The 20,332-nt window shown below is 50.2% G+C and overlaps 1 protein-coding gene across 4 annotated transcripts in view; it reads left to right on the top strand.

Annotated features, from left to right (window-relative positions):
- KCNMA1 (potassium calcium-activated channel subfamily M alpha 1) overlaps positions 1 to 20,332 on the top strand; it is a 731,687-nt gene that overhangs the window by 204,400 nt on the left and 506,955 nt on the right. For all 4 annotated transcript variants that reach the window (XM_047073026.1, XM_047073024.1, XM_047073023.1 and 1 more), the window contains exon 2: positions 18,026 to 18,187. In XM_047073026.1, the coding sequence (XP_046928982.1) occupies positions 18,026 to 18,187 (162 nt within the window). The remainder of the gene's footprint in view (positions 1 to 18,025; positions 18,188 to 20,332) is intronic.

Genomic DNA, 20,332 nt, shown 5'->3' with positions numbered 1-20,332 from the left:
AACAGTTGGCCAACCCCTAGCTGAGTGAAGCAAAGAGGCTCTGAACAAACATTTGCAGGTGCCTTGAGTGTTACAGAGGACTACACAGAGATGGAGGTGGATGGTGCAGTAGGGAAGGCTCTCTGGAGAAAGATCTTGAGGATGGGTAGAAAGCCTAGAATATGACCAGGCAGAGAGGGTTGATATAAGAAACTGTACCTGCAAATCCAAGAATCAGAAAAGAGGACCATCCACTGAAGGAGTGGAAGGAAGTCCAGTATGGCTGGAACATAAGGAAGGTGAGCCAAGAGTGGTTCCATATGTGACTGGATGGATGCCAGGCAAAGGCCAGACATACGAGAGCATCTGTGAAGGTCATGCTGAGGATTTTGAGTGTTACCCTAAGAACAGTGGGAATGAATTGGAGAGTTTAAGCACTGGAATGATATGAGCGATCTAAACTTTGCGAGGTCTCTCTGGCTTCGATGTGGGGAACGGATGGGGGACTGTAACAAGAGTGGCAGTGCGCAGATAATTATGAAGTTTGACTGTCCATCACGGGAGAGAGAATGGGGCTGGAGAGAAGTGGATTTGGGATGTGACGGCTCTTTATGACATCTATGACATTTACCCTCCCTCCTGCAGGTTCTGTGCTCTCCTTGACAACCTAAAGAAACTGTCTCCTTGGTGCTGGGCCTGCCTCCTCTTAAAGCCTTTTTATTAATCACCATGGATTATTTGTTGCACACCTACTACATATGTATCTGGCATGGTGCCAGAGATAGAATAAGAATACATATATATATGTGTGTGTATATATATATGTACACACTATATACACATATATACATATGTATATATATACACTTACTATAGAATATGTTCTACAGATAATATAACTATATTCTATATCTATAAGAATTAATAAGGACAGGTTTCTGACCTCAAGATTCTTAGCTGGGAGAATGATGGATGTATCCACAGTGCTTGAATGTAGCGAGGGCTCATAACCAGGGGAGCAAGTAGTTCTCTTAGGGAGCAAAGAGTAAGTGTTGAGTGAACACTCATGGCAGATATTAATTTTAATTAAGAGATCTGGAGAGGCTTCATGGTGGAGGTGGCATTTAAACTGAGTCTCGAAGAACTTGTAGGAATTGGGAAGGAGGCGAGGGATAATGAATCCAACATGAGCGAAGTGATGGGTTTGTGATGGTATGAGGTGTGTACAGGGAAGGGCTGGGGGAGCAGTGCAGGGTGGTGGAAGGCTCACTCTTTGTCTGATGGCTAGGGCCCTGCCTACGTCATTTCATGACCTTCTGAAGCAAGTACAACTCATAAAACACACCCTTCCTCCCCATGACCTTGTTTATAGGCACAGACTTTAACCTGAGCCAATAGCAACTGTTGTATCAGCAAGTCCTCTTGGAGGGTTCTAGCCCTTCCCTCCTATGGCTATTTCTGATTGCCTTTGACCTCTGCTTCTACTTCTTTCTTCTGGCTGGTGCCTGGCCCCTGGCTGTACCCCAAGACCAGTGACTTTCAATGCAGTTTGCTTGGTTCTCGGTTCTGTTGTCCCAGGCTGTGACACAGAGTCATTTGTAATCTGGTCTTCTGTCCTTTGCCAAAAGATACTTAATAAATGAGGGTGATGATGATGGGTCCCTTAAGAACAGTTTGGCTGATTTATTTTTAAAGTCTTAAAAATAGTGAAATATAACAAATATACAGAAAAGTGTAGAAACATAAAAGTACAAAATAGTGAATAATCATGACAAAATAGTTATAACCAACTTGGTCCAGAAGTAGAATACTGCCAAGTATCTCCAGAAGCTTCTCTACATCCCTTCTCCTTGGCCAGCTTCTCACCTCTGATGTGTCAATGCTAAGAAATACTAACAGCTACCTCTGTCAGGCTCCTGGTCAGAAAAGCAGCTGTAGAAGGAGAAGAAAAACAGAGACTTGGGATTCAGACAACAATAGGACCTTCCTTCCAGAGCTGCCCACACAAAGGAGGTCCCCTCTCAGGGAGTTGTAGGGGCTGGACTGACAGTTGCTATGGAAACGTGGGGCTCGCAGGATGCCTGGTCAGGTGAGGACCACAGCGCTCAGGCAGGGGCCCCTGTCCTCATTGCTGTAGTTAGATCTGTACAGTAACAAACTTGGGAGATATAAAAGAAGCTTCCCTTTTGTGTTATCTTCGTCCCCATGCCCGCCTGATATGACATACCGTCTCCTGAGCACGGTAGACGGAGCGGAGCACTAATGGAAGGAAGGCATGTTTCTTTTTGTCCAAGGGAGATTGTGGGTCCTCAGGGGAGAATGTGCAGAACTAACAACACTTCAGTAGTAGTTCATTAGCAAACCTGACATTCAGGTTACAGACATTTTTGCAGACTGCATTTTCTAACAATTGTCTTGGGCCCCCCTCTGGTTACAGTCTTATTTATAGAAGGAGGCTAGTCTGAACAGGCAAGAGAGGAAAAACCATTTCCATTGGAAGAGAAGGCTAAATGAGTTTGCCCTCTCTACGGAGAGAAAGGTGTGTGCCTTTCGAGATTTCAGTTGTTGAATCACCTCCCCCATTAGCTCCTCAATATTTATACTGGGTGCATTGCAACCAGATTTGCAAATTAAGAATAGCGGGGTGGGGGGGGGAGGGAGGGATGCTGTAGGGAGGGAGCCCCTGTGTATGCAAGTGTGTGAGCAAGACCTTTCAGCTTCCTGTTCACTTGTTTCCTATATCTAATTTCATCTTTGGGCTGGACCTGCCACTTTCTCAACTGTGCCCTGCTGACTGAGGTCTGGAGACAGGGAAAGGGTGTGGGTGCCCCCGGGGGTAGTGAGCTGCCGTGTCCAGACACTCGGTGTTCTCTGTCTGGGTGGAAAACCTCATCTGAAGCCAGATTGAATCACACCAGTTTCTAAGACATTCCTCAACCATGTTAGGCAAAAGAGTCCCCCGCTGACAAGCTGGGGTAGAAGGAAACCTGATATAATTTTGGAAAAACCTTCTTTGAGAAAGAAGGTTCTCACAGCTGCTGAGCCTCTCTCCGCCGTCCAGGGTTGGAGGGGTCCCAGGCCACAGCGAGGAAGGAGATTGATGGACCTAGGGGTGCCAAGTAGAGAGCTGAGGCTTTGCAGTGCTGGGGTGCTCACCAGTCCTCACTCCCATCAGGGATCTAGGAGAAATAGTCATCTGAACTGGTTAGAAATAGAAGTCCGCTCGCTTCTCCCCTGGCTGTTGAGTTATTGCTGTTATTTCACATTAGCAGCTGGTCCAGACTCTCTTGTATTTGGCTGCCGTGTTGGAAACCTAGATCCAGACTGGGGTTGTGGGAACTCAGGAGCATAGGAGGTTGAGGTTTCGGAGTCCAGCCCAGCTTCCTGAGGTGGGTGCGGAATCAAAGCATGAGGTGACCGGCAGCTGTGCGGAGCCCTGGACGTCTGAGCCCGGGCGGCCACACTGGGCAGCCGATTACATCGCTAGGTCCAGAGTGCATGGTGTGCCTGGTAACCTGGCCATCTTTCTGCCTCCCGAGGCCTTTCTGACCTGCTCGGCCTTGGTTTCCTGAGTGAGGGTCATGCGATGCATTGGGAAAGGCAGTGGGGCGACCTAATTGGGACTGCTCTTTTGACCTGAAGCCAAACCCCATCCCAAGTTCTGCAGATGGAAGAGGCAGAAAGATGTTTAGTCGGTGAGAGGTCCATAGGCACAGGCTGGATTAACTCCTAAATCATGGTGGAAATTTTCCTGGACTGGGACAAATCCTTTTGTAAACAAGAACATTCATCTTTTTTTTTGACTGACGTGTCTGGTGAGGCAAGTGCCTCTCAGAAGCCCCATGACATCTGATCTTGTTTGGGATTTGGTGTTTGTATTTGAAAGTGTAGCTGCACTGGGGAGCAGCAATTCTGGAGGCAGGACTCAGTGCTGGCCTCAAGTTGGGGAGACCGGCCTGGTTTAGCCAGGATATCAGTGGTGCCCAGAAAAGGGCTTGCTTTTCCAGTACCTACTAAGCAGCGTTTTAATTTACTCAATCATTACATACCTATTAATCGCTTGCTGTATGCCTAACACTCGGCCTTGACTTCAAGTTGCTTTCAGGCTAATGGGGGCGATGGGACATACATGGATAAAAAGACAACTATGGCTCCCAGCCTGTGTCTGTCCAGTGACAAGTGAGAGGAATGGATAGTGAGCCTTGCATTTGGGACAGGGGGAGCTGTGGGGGTTGTAGGCAGGTAGAGGACTTCACTGGGCCCCTGGATTTGATTGACGGGGATGAAACCGACTGGAGAGCAATGGACTAGGTGTCCCAGGAGTGGGAATAGCTAGCACAGAGATTGGCACTAAGGAGGACCAAGTCCTCTCAGAGAAATCCAGTGAGAAAGCAAGCTCAGTGAACAGCAGGAAGGGCAGCAGACAAGCCTGAAGAGCAGGCCTTGAGGGATAACTCAAACCCCTCAAGTTCTGTGCAGCAGGCAGTGGAGATGGGGGAGGATTTTGAGATTCCAGAAAATATGAACAGAGGGAAAACAAAACACAACAAAACCAAAACCAGAATTTGTCCAATAATTCTTTCAGCACATCATTAAGTCCCCTCTGTGTGCTAGGCAGGTCCCGGGCTCTGAGGATGTGTGAACAAGTTGAGCCAAGACCCAGGCCTCTAGGAGCTCATGCTGTCGTGGAGGCTGATAGAGAGTGAGCCCACCCGTGCACAATGTTAGGTAGCGGCAGGCGTGAGGAGGAAAAGTGGGTCAAGCCAAGGGGATGGAGGTGGTCTGTCCCATTCGGGACATTGGACTGTCCCTTGGAGTGTTCAAAAGTTAATTCACTTTGTCACCTCATGTTGCTTCTGTCTGTTGACTTGGAGAACAATGTTCAGCCACAAGCAGTTCCTCCCACCTGCAGTCTGCACTTGGCCCCTGAATGGTGGCATGGGGCCCTGGCTACGGCTGCGCTGGTAGTTTTGTGTACTTCTTCCTATAGTCGTAGTGAAGCCTTCAGAAGTAGTTCAGGACCCTTCAGTATGGCCCTGAGCCCTGAAAATGAACGCATTCCCTTCTCTTCCTGCTCTCGTGACCAACCGGCACTGGCTGAGCTGAGGGACATTGTCTCTGTCTCTTGGGCCCTACCTTTCCTTGCCCTGAGGCTGTCCCTGATGGGCATGATGGACACACCCTAAGCTCCATGTAGGGGACCGTGGCCATTATGAGCAGGGCCTCTCTGGGCCTTAACTTCCCATCTGTAGAATCAGGAGTAGGTGAGTGGTTCCTAGACTTTCCATGGGATACTCAATTAAACTTAAAAACATAGAGAATATATCACAGGGTTGCCAGGTTTTTATTTTGAGAAGCAGGGACATAAAAAAGAAACTGTCAAATGCCAGCTCTACCATCATTGTCATTTCATTAAAAGGGCATATTAATACCCAACAAAGGAGTGATGACATAATGTCAAAGAAAAGGACACTTCTTCCCTGGAGAAGAATGTTGGCTGTCTTTCACTGACATACACATTACATTGTGCTGTTGCTTTTTATTTTCAAACTCCCTCCTGGAGCAGCACAGTCATGGGCCCAACATGTGGGACCTTGGAACCAGAGGGCCTATGAGCCAACCTCCCAGCATCCTTTGCTGTGGAGAGTGAGACCCCATACAGCACAGGTGGCAATGGGCTCCCTTCCTTCTCCTCTCTCAACCCTCTACTGTTTCCCTCTCAGTACCTCCTTTGTGGAAGTGGGGACATTCCAAATGGTCTCGGGCTGCCTTTCAGAAGCTGGGTGAAGGTGAGAGACAGGAAGAGTCCATGACCTCACTGACCAGGTGAACCAGTCCCTCCAACATCTAAACTCCTTGTCTTTGGGAAGCATTCATTTTTTCCCCAACCATGTCCATATCCGTGTTTTGATTCACTTGTCTTCCCCTCCCCCTCCCCAATTAACCTTAGTCATAAAAGTTAACTTGACTGTGATGTGGAGATTTCTGCCTTCTTTTATGAAAATGAGCGTTTGGGATTTCCTGTGGGTCTTAGTTATGCATCGCCAGTCTGTCTTGACTAGAAACTGGATTTGGCCTCCACTTTGGTGAAGTGAACAGGAATGAGGTTTGCGGTTTAGAAAATAGGGATTCACATTCTGATCAGCTCTATTAGCTGTGGGACCTTGAACAGGTCGTTGGGCACTTAGCTAATAATAATAGCTGCTGTTTACTGAGCCCTCGCCAACTGTGTAGCATTTATCTTGATGGCTGATCCTTACAGGTGTTCTCTTGTGGCAGGTATTTGTAAGCCTGTTTTTCCAATGAGGAAACTGAGGCTAGGATGAGGTTCCAGGTTGCACAGTGGTAAGAGGGGAAGGCTGGAGTCAGACTCTGGCTCTCAGACAACAACACTCGTGCTTCCCACACTTCTCATGCCCTCTCTCAGCCACGTGGGGTTCTACATAGTCTCTTATATGAGCAGGCTTTGGGGGTGCCTGGGTGGCTCAGTCAGTTAAGCATCCGACTTCGGCTCATGTCCTGATCTCATGGTTCGTGGGTTTGAGCCCCGTGTCGGGCCCTGTGCTGACCAGCTCAGAGCCTAGAGCCTGCTTCGGATTCTGTGTCTCCCTCTGCCCCTCCCTCACTGGCACTCTGTCTCTCTCAAAAATAAATACACATTAAAAAACAATTTTGAATAGGCTGTGTTTCCTTGAAAAGGCCCTCCTCCTTCCATGACCCTAGACACTTCCTTTCTGAAGAGAAGGAATCAGACTGCACAAGTTATGAAGTTGCTTGCAACCTTGACCTCTGTAACCCTGAGATTCATTTCATTAAAAAAAAGTTTTTTTGAAGGGTTTGAGTACTCTCCTTGAAGAAAGAAGTCATGCTAGATTGCTTTCCTATAAAATGCAAGATTCTTCCTACAAAAAAAAAGAAAAGGATTTATATTGAGCTCATGGTCCTCACTGGGATTTGTAAGGTTGTCGTGCTAACCTCAGACCTTCAGAGAGCTTCAGTGCCTCAGTTTCTCATTTTCGTTCTTCTTCTTCTTCTTTTTTTTTTTTTAACATTTATTTATTTTTGAGAGACAGAGAGACAGAACATGAGTGGGGGAGAGGCAGAGAGGGAGGCACAGAATCCCAAGCAGGCTCTAGGCTCTGAACTGTCAGCACAGGGCCTGACGTGGGGCTCGAACCCACAAACCCTGAGATCATGACCTGAGCCGAAGTCAGATGCTTAACTGACAGAGCCACCCAGGTGCCCCTCAGTTTCTCATTTTCAAAATGGGGATAATAGTGTCTAACCTGTAATCATGTTAATAGGATTAACCGAGACACTACCTTCAGAAAATTACCTTTATTATTAATCCTTCTGAACTTCTAGCCCTGCCTCAGACTTTCTGGGTGTGATTACAAATTATTCCTCAACTAAAACACATGTCATTTTTGTCTTCTGACTGGGCCCCTGTGACAATTTTCTTGTCTGGATGGTGCATGAGCCATTCTCCCATCCTGCCTTGCAGACCAGAAGTTCGGTGGCCATGTCTTTGCAGGTGAATGCACTGACTTGGGCCCAGCCTGGGTCAGTCTGGCTGAGGGATCAGAGCTGGGGTCTCTGCTAACACAATTCCAAGTCTCTGAGGTCCCAGTAGTGAACTCTGGGCTATCACATATGTTGTCATTTTGTTAAGCTAATTGAAGGAGAAGGAGATCGTTAGTCTGCATGTATGGTGTAGTGGCTGAGATACAAAGTTAGGGGTTGACTTACTGATTTTTAAGCAGCTAGTGTGGCCATTTGAGAACATATCACACCATGGGACATTATGTCTAATGGGTCCTTCTGTTCCCAGGTTGGAACCCCCTTCTCTGGGCCATTTCTCCAACTCCCTATCTGTATATGGCATGACCAGATTTAGACGTCTGAGCTACAAAATTTTGTTAGTTAGAAGCCACCGGGTGTAAGATGATAGTTTCAGTAGTAGTAATAAACAGCATTTTAGGAGGAGATCCCATCTCTTTGTACATTTTGCCTATCCTGAGGCAACAAGGAGTAGAGAAAAAACATGGCTTTTAGTCTTAGAGTGAACTGGATTTAAATTTCCGTGCTGCCACTTAGGAGATGAGTGATCTTGGAAATTACTCAACCTCTCTAAGTCTTATGACATTCCTACCTTGCAGGCTTATTGTGAGAATTAAATAAGATGGTGTAAAACCATCAGTAGAGAACACGGCCTGTAGATGCAGGAGGGAACCAAGGACTTCCTGAGGGCCAGCTGAGCCCCCTCAGTGCCTGGGAGACTGGCGAGCATTACAGTGTTCTCCTGACAGGAGCCAGCAAGGGCTCCAGGCTCCCCCAGCACTTCATATTCAGGGACTCATGCAAGGGAGGGGCTGACAATCCAGACCTCAAGGTCAGGCGGTTTGTTTGCAAGAAGACAGAGCCTCGGGGAGTGTTTACACAGCCCCTTTGAATTCGAGACAAAGAAACCTGAGGCACAAAGATGGTAAGTGCCTTGTTAAAGGTCACCTAGCCTTTTTCTTCTGTCACCTTTTTCTCCCACAAAGACCTATGAAGAGCAGTTATTCACACACAGCCCAGGGGACTCCTAGGAGTGAGAAACTGGACAGTGCACCCGGGAAGCAGTAGCTAAAAATGCCTGTGATGAACAAGTGTCTTATGACCAGCAGAGAGACCCAGTAAACTCGGATGGTTTTCTGACATCTCAGAGCACTTGGCTTTGTCCAGCCTTCTTTTTAAGCTCCTGTGGCCTGCGTCCGTGGGCACTGTATGCCTTCGCTAGAGGTGTAGCCTGTCGTTAGCAAGTGTAATAGCTGCTGGGTAGGCTCATCTGGCATGCGTGTGGGTCCTCCTGCCCCTGTGGGCTCCCGGGGGATGGATGGGGAGGCTGTGAGGTGCGGGGACAGGACGCTCTGAGCTGCAAGGGAGGGGTGTGATAATTGGAACTTCTCCAGGGTAGACACCAGTCTCACTGCCTCCTCACACCAGCTCCAGGTGGGGCCCAGATCCTCTGCTACCCTGTTGCCCCCACCCCTATGTGTCGGGGCTACCCCCTCTCTGTGCTGCAGAGCAGTGCACTCCTCCTTTTCCTTTCTCTGCAGAGCTCTCGCCATGAAAATCCCAGCTGGTGGTGCCCACATTATGCTTTATTTGCCTGAGCTGCTTTAGGTAATCGGCCTAATCCCTAATACATAGGATTATCAGTACCTGAGAGAATCCCTTGCTGGGCCACACACCCAGGATGTAAAGGAGGCTGCTGGAGGGATTTCCTGTGGGCCTGTTTGGAACAAGCAGGGGTGTCTGGAGGACCGTTCCCCAATGTTTAGGCCTGAGGCAGAGGAGCCAGTAGCCTGCATGGAGGTACCGCTAGCCCCGTGGGTTTACAGATACTAAAGTTCAAGCATTTCTGGGTCTTAGGCCAAACTGTGCCCTGGAATGTCATAATCATCGCCACAAAATAAAGCATTTTTTAAAAGCTAAAATGGGCCTATGGATTTTGACTCAGTGGATTTCAAACTTTTTTTTTGAAATCATTCAGACCCAGTCTGAATTCAGACCCAGTCTAGCACGGGACCTTACTTGGTGAAAACGGCTCAATGCAGAGATGCTTGGATTTTCACGGGGGCCATAGCCTTGCCTCCTCTACCCTCCTTTGCTAACCTTCTAAGGCGTCTCACAGATTATGCGATGCTGGGCCCCAATGAACAGAAAACTATGGGCTTAACCCATTGCTCCCTCTCATTTCTCATTTGAGGGCTCTGCTCAGAGAGGTTGGATGACTGGCCAAGGCCACACAGCCTATTCCTGGAAAAGCTGGGGCTAGAATGCCAGCTTCCTAACTTGCAGCCCCGAGCTCTTCGCCTGCCACCATTCCTCTAGTGAGAGAGAAAGACTCTTGTGCTCAGCTGAGGGCAGCTGCATGCAGGGCTGCTGGGTCAGTTTTGAGGACAAGAGGGTGCAGGAGAGGTGGGGAGCTGCCACTGGAGAGGGGGTGAGGGTTGGGGTTCCAGGTGGATGAAAGGGATAGTTCAGGAGCAGAATCCTTCAGTATAGGCTCCGGGAAATGGGTTTCTGATGATGACCAGGGAAACGTGAAGAAGAGTGGGACTCAGAGTGAGACCCAGAGAGAGGACAGACAGAGGTTTCTGGATCCTTTCTTCCCCCACAGCCCTGTGGAAGTGGAACATCCAGGAAATAGCCTGTGGCTCAAGACTCTGGGCAGGGGGCGCAGCTATGGGACTTCGAGGGATGGGGCTGGCTCCCGTCCCTGCAGTGTCCCCCGATTCCCTGTCACACCCCAGAGGTGCCTCAGGCCTTGCGGGACTCCTTGAGGATTTGCCTGCTGAGGCCCTCCAAGGATGCAGAAGCACCTGGGGAGCTTTATCTCCACCTTCAGCCACATCTGCATAGGACACCTTAGTGCTTAGGAGGAAGGCTTCACGGCCTGTCAGCTGGCCATGTTCATTTCCAGTTGGATGCATTGCTCTGTGAAGGGTGATTTATGTCTCCACGCTGGTTCTTGGCCAAGAAAGGAACCATGTTTCTCTGTCCTTGATTTCATCACCCTCTCAAGGCATGGGGACCTTGAAGAAGGGTCTCTGCGGTACCCGTGGTACCCGGAAGTGGGGTGAATCGAGTGCTCAGAATGGTAATAAACCCTTCATGGGCACTTTGCAGTAGTCCATAACCCTTCTGCACACATCATCCCCTTCACTCCTCACGCTGTCCCTGGAAGGACGTCAGGACAGGTACTCGCCTCTTTGTGGTGTCAGACAGCTGAGTTACAATTCTGACTGTGTCTTCCTGGGCCAGCCACTCATCCCCTCCTCTGCTGCCAGTGCATTCCTGGCTGCGCCATAGAGTTACTGCAGTGGCGCTCAGCGGCAGTGGCCCGTGTTAGTGTCGTTACCCCTCGTTAGTAATACCACCCGTTCCAGATGCTCTGCGGGCCTGGAGCCGACTTCCCATTTGCTGCAGCTGTCCTTCTTCCCTCCCTCTTCCCTTCCTTCCTGAACCCTTGGCTCCTGTCTCTCACCCACATGGAGCAGGTGCTTACTCAGAGCTCACAATGCTCCACCGTTGAGGACAGGGCAGTGGACAAAAGAAATGTGAAGTGTTTCCCTTGTGGAGCTTATAGACCATAAGGGACGATCGAAGTCGGCAGGCTAGCAGCATATAAACGCTCTGAGGAGGAATAGAGCAAGGGTGGGGGTGGTCAGGGTGGGGAGGGTGTCATTTTCAGTAATTGCCTCTCAGTAATAAGGTGACAATGACCTGAGAATGGCGAGGGAAGCAGCCAAGGGGCTATCTAGGCCGGGGGGAGCAGCCTGGAACATTCTGGAAGCACAAGGAGGCTGACTGGGCTGGAGTGAGTGAGTGAGTGGGAGACTAGGAGGGTGGTGGGAGGCGCGGACAGATTGGGTGCGTTGGACTGTGTTAGGCTGTGACTTATCCTCCCAAGTGGGACGAGGAGCCACAGGAGGGTGTCGGCACAGCCGCAACATAATCTGACTTACATTTTTAAGAGTAGTTTTCCTACCAGATGATCACCGTTTAAGCAACTTCCCAGATCTGGGATGAGGAGCCTGTGTCCAAAGAACCCAGATGAAATCAAACTCGAGACAGACGTGGGCCTACTGGGGGCAGTCCCAGCAGGAGCAGGAAGGGAACTCTGGATTCCTCCCAGCAGCTGACCCCCATCCCTTCTGTAGTCACGCAGCAGGTGCGGTGCCCAGGGTGGCCTGACCTGGCTCTGCCTGACAGGTGTGGGTACGAGTGTGCCTGGGGTGAGTGAGCCTGGCCAGGTGGGAGCAGGTGTGATGTGTCTCACAGGAGGGTGTGGCCAGCACAGTGGGCCACCTGGCAGCACCTGGCAATTGCAACATCCTGTTGGGGCTCAGAGAGATAATGGGGGCCCTGCCCTGCAAGATGCAGCTGGGTGGGGATCTGACAGCTGAGCCATGGGCTCTGTGAGGCCTGGCTTTGGGGTCTGGAACCCCTTTCTCCAGAGCAGCATTGCTTTCTGCCCAGGAGCAGAGAACAGTGATGCCACCATTGCCCATCCCACTCGGTGCTTTCATAAAGTGCTATGCTCCACCTTATTAGATTGCAAGGCAGCACTCATTGCTGTTTACAGAAGAGGCTCTTAGAAATGGACTGACTTGTCCAAGGCCATCCAGAAAAACCGGACTTGGCTTTAAGTATTTTGACCCTCGGAGCTCTTCCTACCACACCACAAACCCAAAGTTTGCAGTATACTGGGTCCAATTCAGGAAGGAGGAGAGACACAGAGGGGACCTAGATTTGAGGACTGGGGGCTGTGGGGTCCTGGGATTAGAACAGGTTTGCTCTCCAGTGAGGGGCCAGGGCTGCCCCCATTGCTAGGGAAAGCCAGGCCCTTTGAAGACAAGAAAGGTTGCTTCCTACCATGGCCCCTGACTCAAAGCCTGGACCAGTCGTTTCTGCCAGTGCCAGGAACACCCGAACGCCAAGCTGCAGGCTGGTGCATCAGAGGGGCGTGCTAGGGAGTGGCTGGTTCCTTTAGGCTACACTTGGGAGGAAGAATCATCTTGTCCAGGAGGCAACAAGCATGAGAGCCACAGAGCCGCTGGGGCTTCACTTTTGGCTGGGCTGGGTGGGACTGGGCATGTGGCTTCCTCTCCAGCCACCCCCCACCCCTGTGTTCCCATCTGTATAGTGAGTGGGGTTGGCATCCGAAGGGATTGCCGAGGTCCCTTCTCAGGTTTCCGTCTTTGATCGTATGATTCAGAAGCAATGCCTAAATATCCAGCAGATGTGTGCTCTGTATAGTGAGCACGAGGGGCCTGTGGTCCAGTCAGGCCCTTGGCCACAGGTGACACAGGAGGTGTGAGACCCGTGAGAGGCTGCCTGTGTGAGCAGGCGGGAGGAGGGGACTGCCGGCCACTGTGCTCTCCAGTGTACCCCCAGACCCCTGTACCTGCACTCTTGCCCGGCAGCCCTCTTCGTCCTCCGGGCTGGGCACTGAGATTAGATGTTGTCCTGTGCTGTCTGCAGGAGGTAGCGTGGCTTGTTTTACGTAAGACTCTGGTGGAGACAGAAGGCAGGGCTGGAGGGAAGAGTGGCCTCCAAAGCAAGACTGAACTCCTTTCTCAAGGGGTTGGCTGTTGCTGGATCTGTAGCTTTCAGGACATGCCCGCAGGTCCTACCCACTCACAGTCTCTTCAGAAAATCTATGGTGTCCTGTCTGAGGCAAGGTAGCTGGAGCCTGTAACTTGTGGGGTCTCTCTCTCTCTCTCTCTCTCTCTCTCTCTCTCTCACACACACACACACACACACACACACACACACCCAGGGGTGCACACACACAGAATGAGTGGGGATCAGGGTCAGATTGCTCCTGATGCTCAGGGAAGCCTGCCTGACCCTGCTCAGGTGTCTTCCCTGAAGGGTAGCTGGGTCCTTCTCTGCAGTGGGAAGTGGAAGGTTTGATGGATGCCCACTTTGCTGTTCAGAACAAAGGGCTGCCTGCCCCCCCCCCCCCACGCCAGCAATGTCTTGGGGGCATTGGAGAGAGAATGATGTCCTGGGACCCAAGCGGCAGCCTCCTTCTGGCCCTCAGTCTCCTCATCTCCAATGGGAGGCTGATCTGAAGGAGTTCAGAATCAGAAGGGATCTAAGAATCTAAGAGGTCACTTGGTCCAGGGCTCACTCTATGTAGGAATCCCTGCCCCTGCTGCCCTGGGGGGATGCCACACAACTCCTGATGGAACCCCTCCAGAAGTCACGCTGCCTTCCTTCCCAGGGGCCCATCGCCTCATTGAATAGTCATAGCTGTTAGAACCTACACGCGTTTATCCTTTGTTCTGTAATTATTTGTTAAGGTTCCTCTCTGGGTCAGTGTCCCCATCTAGTGGGTTATTAGCGTCCCTCTCAGGGCCACCAATCAATGAAGTGGTGCCGTTTTAGCTGAATATCCTTGAAGGCCAGTCCCATCCGTGGGTGCTGTCTGGGCAACAGTTACTGCCTGGCACCATACCACGTGCTGTGTATTGTCTGTCTCACGTAAGCTTTGCCACCACCTGGATGGGGCCAGTGTGCCTGTCCCCATTGTATATGGAGGCGGCAAGGTTCATGGGTTACCATGCCCATGGTAGCCAGCTTGTAAGTGGCAGAGCTGATCAAGTCCTCTCAAGCTCTGTGTCTTCCGCTAAGAAATACCTGATCTCAGTTACCCTGTCTGTAAAATGGGGATATTTCACCTGCCTGTTGGATTTATTATAAACCCTAAGCAAATCGTATATGGAAAGCACTAAAGTTTTAGTTGCTGGCACCCAGTTCTGGCTTGATAAATGGTGGCCAGTGACTATGATACTGGGCACTGTCCCTTCTCATTCCTTCCCTGCTGTGTGTCTCCACAAGGATACAGCCTCCTCCCTGGGCCTCTACCCTCTTCTCTCCAGAGCATGGGGCCGTACCTGCTCCCAGCAAGGAATGCTTTGGCCAAAGTAAGGTCAGAGGTGGCGGGGGCCTTTCCCCCAGGCCAAGCATGGCTTACCTGGCCGGCTGGCAGTGTCTTTGCAGAGCTGCAGCGTCCTCGCTGTCCTGCCACTGCCCTAGTCCTGCCTCCCACACGTGGTAATTAAGCCCACAGCATCTAGTGTAAGCAAATAATAACAAGGGCATTATCTTTCTTTAGTCTCTGTTTGTCCTTGCCTATCATAAAGTAATTAAAATAATGAATGCCTTGTAAAACAATAGTTAAGAGGGCTGGCAAAGGGCATCATGTGCAATATACGTCTTGCGCTCTGAATTATTGATGCGTTGAAACCACTGTTGACTGGGGAAGACTCCCTGCCTGCCGGCCCATTTCCCGCAGGTTCTCTCCGCCAAGGTCCCAAGGCCTGCGGGGTGGCTGTGGGCCCTGAGCCTCCAGGGCTGAGGAGCAGCTTGTGGCCATGGACCAGCTTTGACACATTGCCGGGGGGCGCTGCTCAGAGGGAGACGCAGGAGCCTCTGATTGGAGGGCTTTGCCCTGTCCCGACCTCTCCCTTGTCCACCCACATTCTCCAGTTCTGAAAGAAGCAGGTGGTTCTGTCCTGGGTGAAGGGGGAGGCTGGGAAAGATCCATGTCCCATTTTAGGTCAGGGCAGGGATGATTAAGCCATGCCGGCACGATTAGGAACAGTGGTTCTCCAAGTGGGGTTCCCAGAGTGGGGTGCCAGACTGGCAGCATGAGTGTTCTCTGGGAACTTTTTAGAAATGCAGGTTCTGGCGTGGGGCCCAGCACTCTGTTTTAACAAGGCCTCCAGGTGGTTCTGATGCCCACTTGAACTTGAGAAGCACTGCTTTAGAGTGTCGTGGCTCAAGGAGAGGCGGGAGGTGGTAGGACTAATGAACTGAAAGTGCGTTGTGTGCATCTATGGGGCAGGCCCTCTTGTCCCCATCTTACGGGGGGCGGGGGGGGGTCCCATGCGCAGGAGAGCTGAAACTACACCTTCAGTTACTAAGGCTTTTAGTGAGGGCCCCTGGGTCAGGACCATTGTCATTTCCAGAACACCCACTTGTGCAGAATTTCCACATAGTCAAGACATAGGGTCCTAACAGGCCACTGAGATTGGCTCAGGCAGCAGACTCCACAGATGTCAGTAGGTGGCCCCAAATGTACCCACCCTGTGCCTCCCTTACCACAGCCTCCTCTTAGACGATTCTAGCTTCCTGGGGCCAAATATACTTGGAAATGCAACATGAGCACCCAGTGGCGCTGATGCTTCTTCTGGCTTCCCTCTTCCCTGAGCCACGGGAGGCCGGAAGGGGAGAACCCTGTGTCAGGAGCAGCTTCCTGCCTGCCTGCAAGTCCCCAAGAGGATGAGTCATCCCATGCCTCTCAGCTCTCCTTTCCTCACTCGCCCCATCCCCACTCACTGCAGACAAAGGTTTTCACCTCTGCCTTGGCTTCTCTCCTGTGCTCCAACTCACAATGTCCCCAGGGTCTGTTTGCCTTCAAGATTAATTCCGTTTTTAAATTTTATAAAAGTTTATTTATTTATTTATTTATTTATTTATTTATTTATTTAGAGAGCGGGCAGTGGGGATGGGCAGAGAGAGGAAGAGAGAGGGAGAGAGAAAGAATCCCAAATGCATGGAGCCCGATTCAGGCTCAAACTCACGTTCTGTGAGATCGATCATAACGTGAGCCAAAATCAAGAGTCAGACGCTTAACCAACTGAGCCACCCAGGCGCCTCTTGAAAATTAATTCAAAGGTTTTAAATGGTGAATATAATTTGCTGGTATCTTTTTATACATCTGTACCTGCAGAAATGATATCAGTGGGTATTTGAGCAGGGGGGGCCCATTTAAATTTAAATTTAAAGTTTATATAACGAATGTGTTTAGTATAACCATGTGCCATGTAAAAAATATGTTGTCTATCTGAAATTCAAATTTCTCTAGGTGTCCTGTATTTTGTTTGGTAGTCCTAAGCACATTGAAGGGCTGGCTCTTATAACCCTTTTTATTTATTCATTCATGTTTATAGAGCCACCTATATGCAAGGCACACTTTTAGGCACTCAAGGTACAGCATTTGGTAGGGGAGGCAGACTGTAAGTAAAAAATAAAACTGAAAGGTGGTGCTGTTGGAAGGAAGGTTGGAATTAAAAATTTTTAAATGTTTATTTATTTTTGAAGGAGAGAGGGAGAGGGAGAGGGAGGGAGAGAGAGAGAGAGAGAGAGAGAGACAGAGAGACAGAGTGCTAGTGGGGGAGGGGCAGAGAGAGAGAGAGAGAGAGAGAGAGAGAATCTGAAGCAGTCTCTAGGCTCTGAGCTATCAGCACAGAGCCTGATGCGGGGCTCAAACCCACCAGCTGTGAGATCATGACCTGAGCCGAAGTTAGATGCTTAACAGACCGAGCCACCAGGTGCCCCATAGGGTTGGAATTTTCAAAGGTTGCCAGAGAAGATTTCACTGAAAGGTGGTATTTGAGCAAAGACTTGAGGGAAGTGAGGGAGTAAGCCGTGACCTTCTGTGGGAGAAGAGTGTTTTAGGCAAAGGCACATTGTGTACAAAAGTGTGGAGTTTAGGGCCCCATGTGGGGCTCGGTTATCTGAAGAGGTCAGCCTTGTTTCCTCAAGCATGTTTTTAGCCATGAAGGGAGATTTATTCTCTTTTGTAATTAAAAAGGTCTGCGGGCACCTGGGTGGCTCAGTCAGTTGAGCGTCCGACTTTGGCTTAGGTCATGATCTCGAGGTTTGTGAGTTCGAGCTCCACATCAGGCTCACTGCTATCAGTGAGGAGCCTGCTTTGGGTCCTCTGTCCCCCTCTCCCTCTGCCCTTCCCCCACTTGTGCTCTCTCAGAAATAAATAAAACATTTTAAAAAGTTATTGAAAAAGGTCTTATGTGGATTTCAGACACAGCTGGATTCAGGTGTTCAAATGATGACACCAGTATTCTATCACTTCTCCTAGGTTCCTCTGTGGTGGCTTCATTCTCAGGGAAGGGTTGCCTTTCCTGTTCTTTCCAGCAAAAGTCCCAGGCTTGAAGTGTATTGGGTTGGCATGGGTCATGTGACCATCACTGACTCAATCTCTGTTTCCTGAGGGATGGAATGGAGTCTCCATTCCTGGGACAAGCATGGGCCTTCAGTTCCTTTTGAACTATATGGATCGAGATGAGCAAATGGAGATTTCCTTCAGAAAGACAGGGTGCTCCTGTGAGGATGGTATGAATGGTGGGCGGCATGCCAACCTCGCCTCCTTGTAGTCACTCCATGACCCTAGACAGGATGCTCTCCCTACTGAACTTAGTGGTTGTTTTCCTTAAAGGGGAAAGAGAATAATTTCATTCTTCTTTCTTTCACAAAGATATTTTAAAAGGACATAAAAGATTCTTTTAAAAAAGATAAAAAAGAAAACCAAAGCCATAGTCTATCCCACCTCCTCGCCCCTTGTACCTTCAAGCCGGCATCCACGTCAGCCAGGACCTTTCCAACTTTGATTCTTTTGGGTAGGTTGTGTTTACTAAATCCAGTTGGTTCCTGTTCTCAACCCTGTTCTCTCTGTTGCCAGGAGGCCCAGAAGATTAACAATGGCTCGAGCCAGGCGGATGGCACTCTCAAGCCAGTGGACGAAAAAGAGGAGGCAGTGGCAGCCGAGGTCGGCTGGATGACCTCTGTGAAGGACTGGGCGGGGGTGATGATATCTGCCCAGACACTGACTGGCAGAGTCCTGGTGAGTCCCCAACACCTTCCTCCTCAGGGAGGCCTGCTGTCTGGTCCATGATCCTACCATGTTTCCCAAGTCTTCTCTAAGCTACCCATTATTGGGGAATGGGGGTGAACAGCGGGTCATGGAGTAGAGGCTGGTTCTCTGTGCATGTAAGCCAGAGATATGAGGGAGGATCTGTAGAGTGGGCCAGCACCTGGGGTGAAGGGGGTATGTTGGGGAGGATGTAGGGCATTTCCTCTGCCAGCAGAGTGTGTGCATGCACAATCACACAAGTGTGCACACATACACCATGTGCACACACACATACATACACACACACACACATACACACCTTGATAATCCTGGAGAGGAGAAGGGAGTCAAAGAAATTTGTGCTCAAAATTCCACAGAGAACCCATAAATGATAAATGCCAGGATCCATAGAGTTCTCGGCATGTGCCCATTGGCTCTGTCGGGTCTGCTCTGGGTCAGAAGTTTCCCTGAGAAGGATGCTGCATTCCAAATGATTTCTTATTACGATTCTGGAAGCTGTTTTGTACGGGCTGCCCTTCCTGGGCCTGAAGCTGGGGCTTGGTCAAGACTAATTTGACTCAAAGAATGAATGGGAGTGTCCTGACAGCTAGGTGAACCAAAGATAAGGCAGGGCCATTGGAAAATAGGTGCCACACCCAAGGTGTTTCATGGTGAGAGCTCGGTGAGGAGGTGACGATAGATGTGGGGAGATGGTAGAAGTTTCACCCGTCAGAATCCTTCTTGGGGACAACTCTACGTCATGTTTGGGATGACTATGCCACAAACCGCTTGAGGGAGGGACTATGACACTGACTGTCATGCTCGCATCACAAAGGTGGTGGCCAAACAGCCGTCAAGGAGGACAGGGTTCTGTTAACTGAGGGAGCTTTTGGGAGCAGAGCTTTCTGGAAAGTCCAGAAGCTGTGGTTGATGTTGATTGCTGGCACCATAGAAATGGGAGAGGTTTAAAGCTGTGGTTCTGGAGAGGAGGAGAGGGAAACTGACGAGGCCAGATGCTGCATGGAGGAGGACCTCCCGGGTCGGTGGGACCCAGGAGAGACCGGGTGGCACGGAGCGTCTAATGTGAGATTGTAGGTCGCTTGCCGCAGGCTCTGCTCCGTTACCAGCCTCCTCACCTCCCTGCACAGTCTTCTTCAGCAAAGGCTCCATTGCTGTTTCGTGCTTGTGTGTGAGTGGATTCTGTGTGGGAAGCTGATGGAGGGTGAGTTCTGGGTCTGGGCATTCATGGGGAAAGAAATGCAGGCAGTGCATGCTATACCTGTGGTGGTGATGGTGGGTGAGGAACAGCAGACAATTTGGTTGCACAAATGTGACGCCTGTCGCTTCTGCATGGCCACTGTCGACAGCTCTAATTTTCTCCATCGGCATCAGCCGAGAGTTACCAGAATGACTTGGCTAGGCGTTTTTTGCGGCCCTGTGGAAAACAAGGAATGATCTACTTCCATTGCACCGTGGATGGAAGTTATTGACGGAATGTGTGGAGGAGAAACGCTGAGTACGAGCATCGTGTGGGTGTGCGTAGGGGGCGCTGAGTGTGGGGACACAGGGGCCATCAAGAAAGCCTCGTGGCGCTTCACCGGGTGGAGCCTTTGAGCTAAAATTTCCATTTCAAGATGAACTGAGCACATGCTTGATGACAGAGAAGATAATCCGAGATGGAAGCATCCCTGAGCTTGAAAATAAGAAAATAAGAAAGGGACCACTTAGTGGGCCAGAAGCGGAGAAGAATACCTAAATAATACATAATAAAACAGAGAACATTTGAGATGAGCATTGAACTGTGAGCTAGCATCATGAATGTCTACACAGTAGAGGGGGTCATCCCAGAGTGAGGGAACAGTGGCAGCAGAGAAAGGGCTCGGAGCGTGGAGGGAGCGAGGCCCAGGCGGCGAACAAGGAGGCACCTGAGGGGATAGAAGACCCGGAAGATGGGCTGGTGGCAGCTTGTCAGATCTTCAAATGCCCAGCCAAAGAATGCGGACTGAATTTTGTAGGAAAAGGAGATTTTGAGGGAGGGGCATCCCGATTGGTGGTTGTGCCGAGAGAAACACAAGGAGACAAAGTAGGGAGCAGATTGGTGAGGCGGGAGCGCGACGTGCTAGGATCCGTCAGGAC

This window comes from Lynx rufus, unplaced genomic scaffold (assembly GCF_022079265.1).
Source record: "Lynx rufus isolate CCGP_SWC_20201006 ecotype Redwood Valley unplaced genomic scaffold, mLynRuf1.p SCAF_11, whole genome shotgun sequence".
Taxonomy (NCBI): domain Eukaryota; kingdom Metazoa; phylum Chordata; class Mammalia; order Carnivora; family Felidae; genus Lynx; species Lynx rufus.
This window is presented reverse-complemented; position numbering and strand designations above follow the sequence as displayed.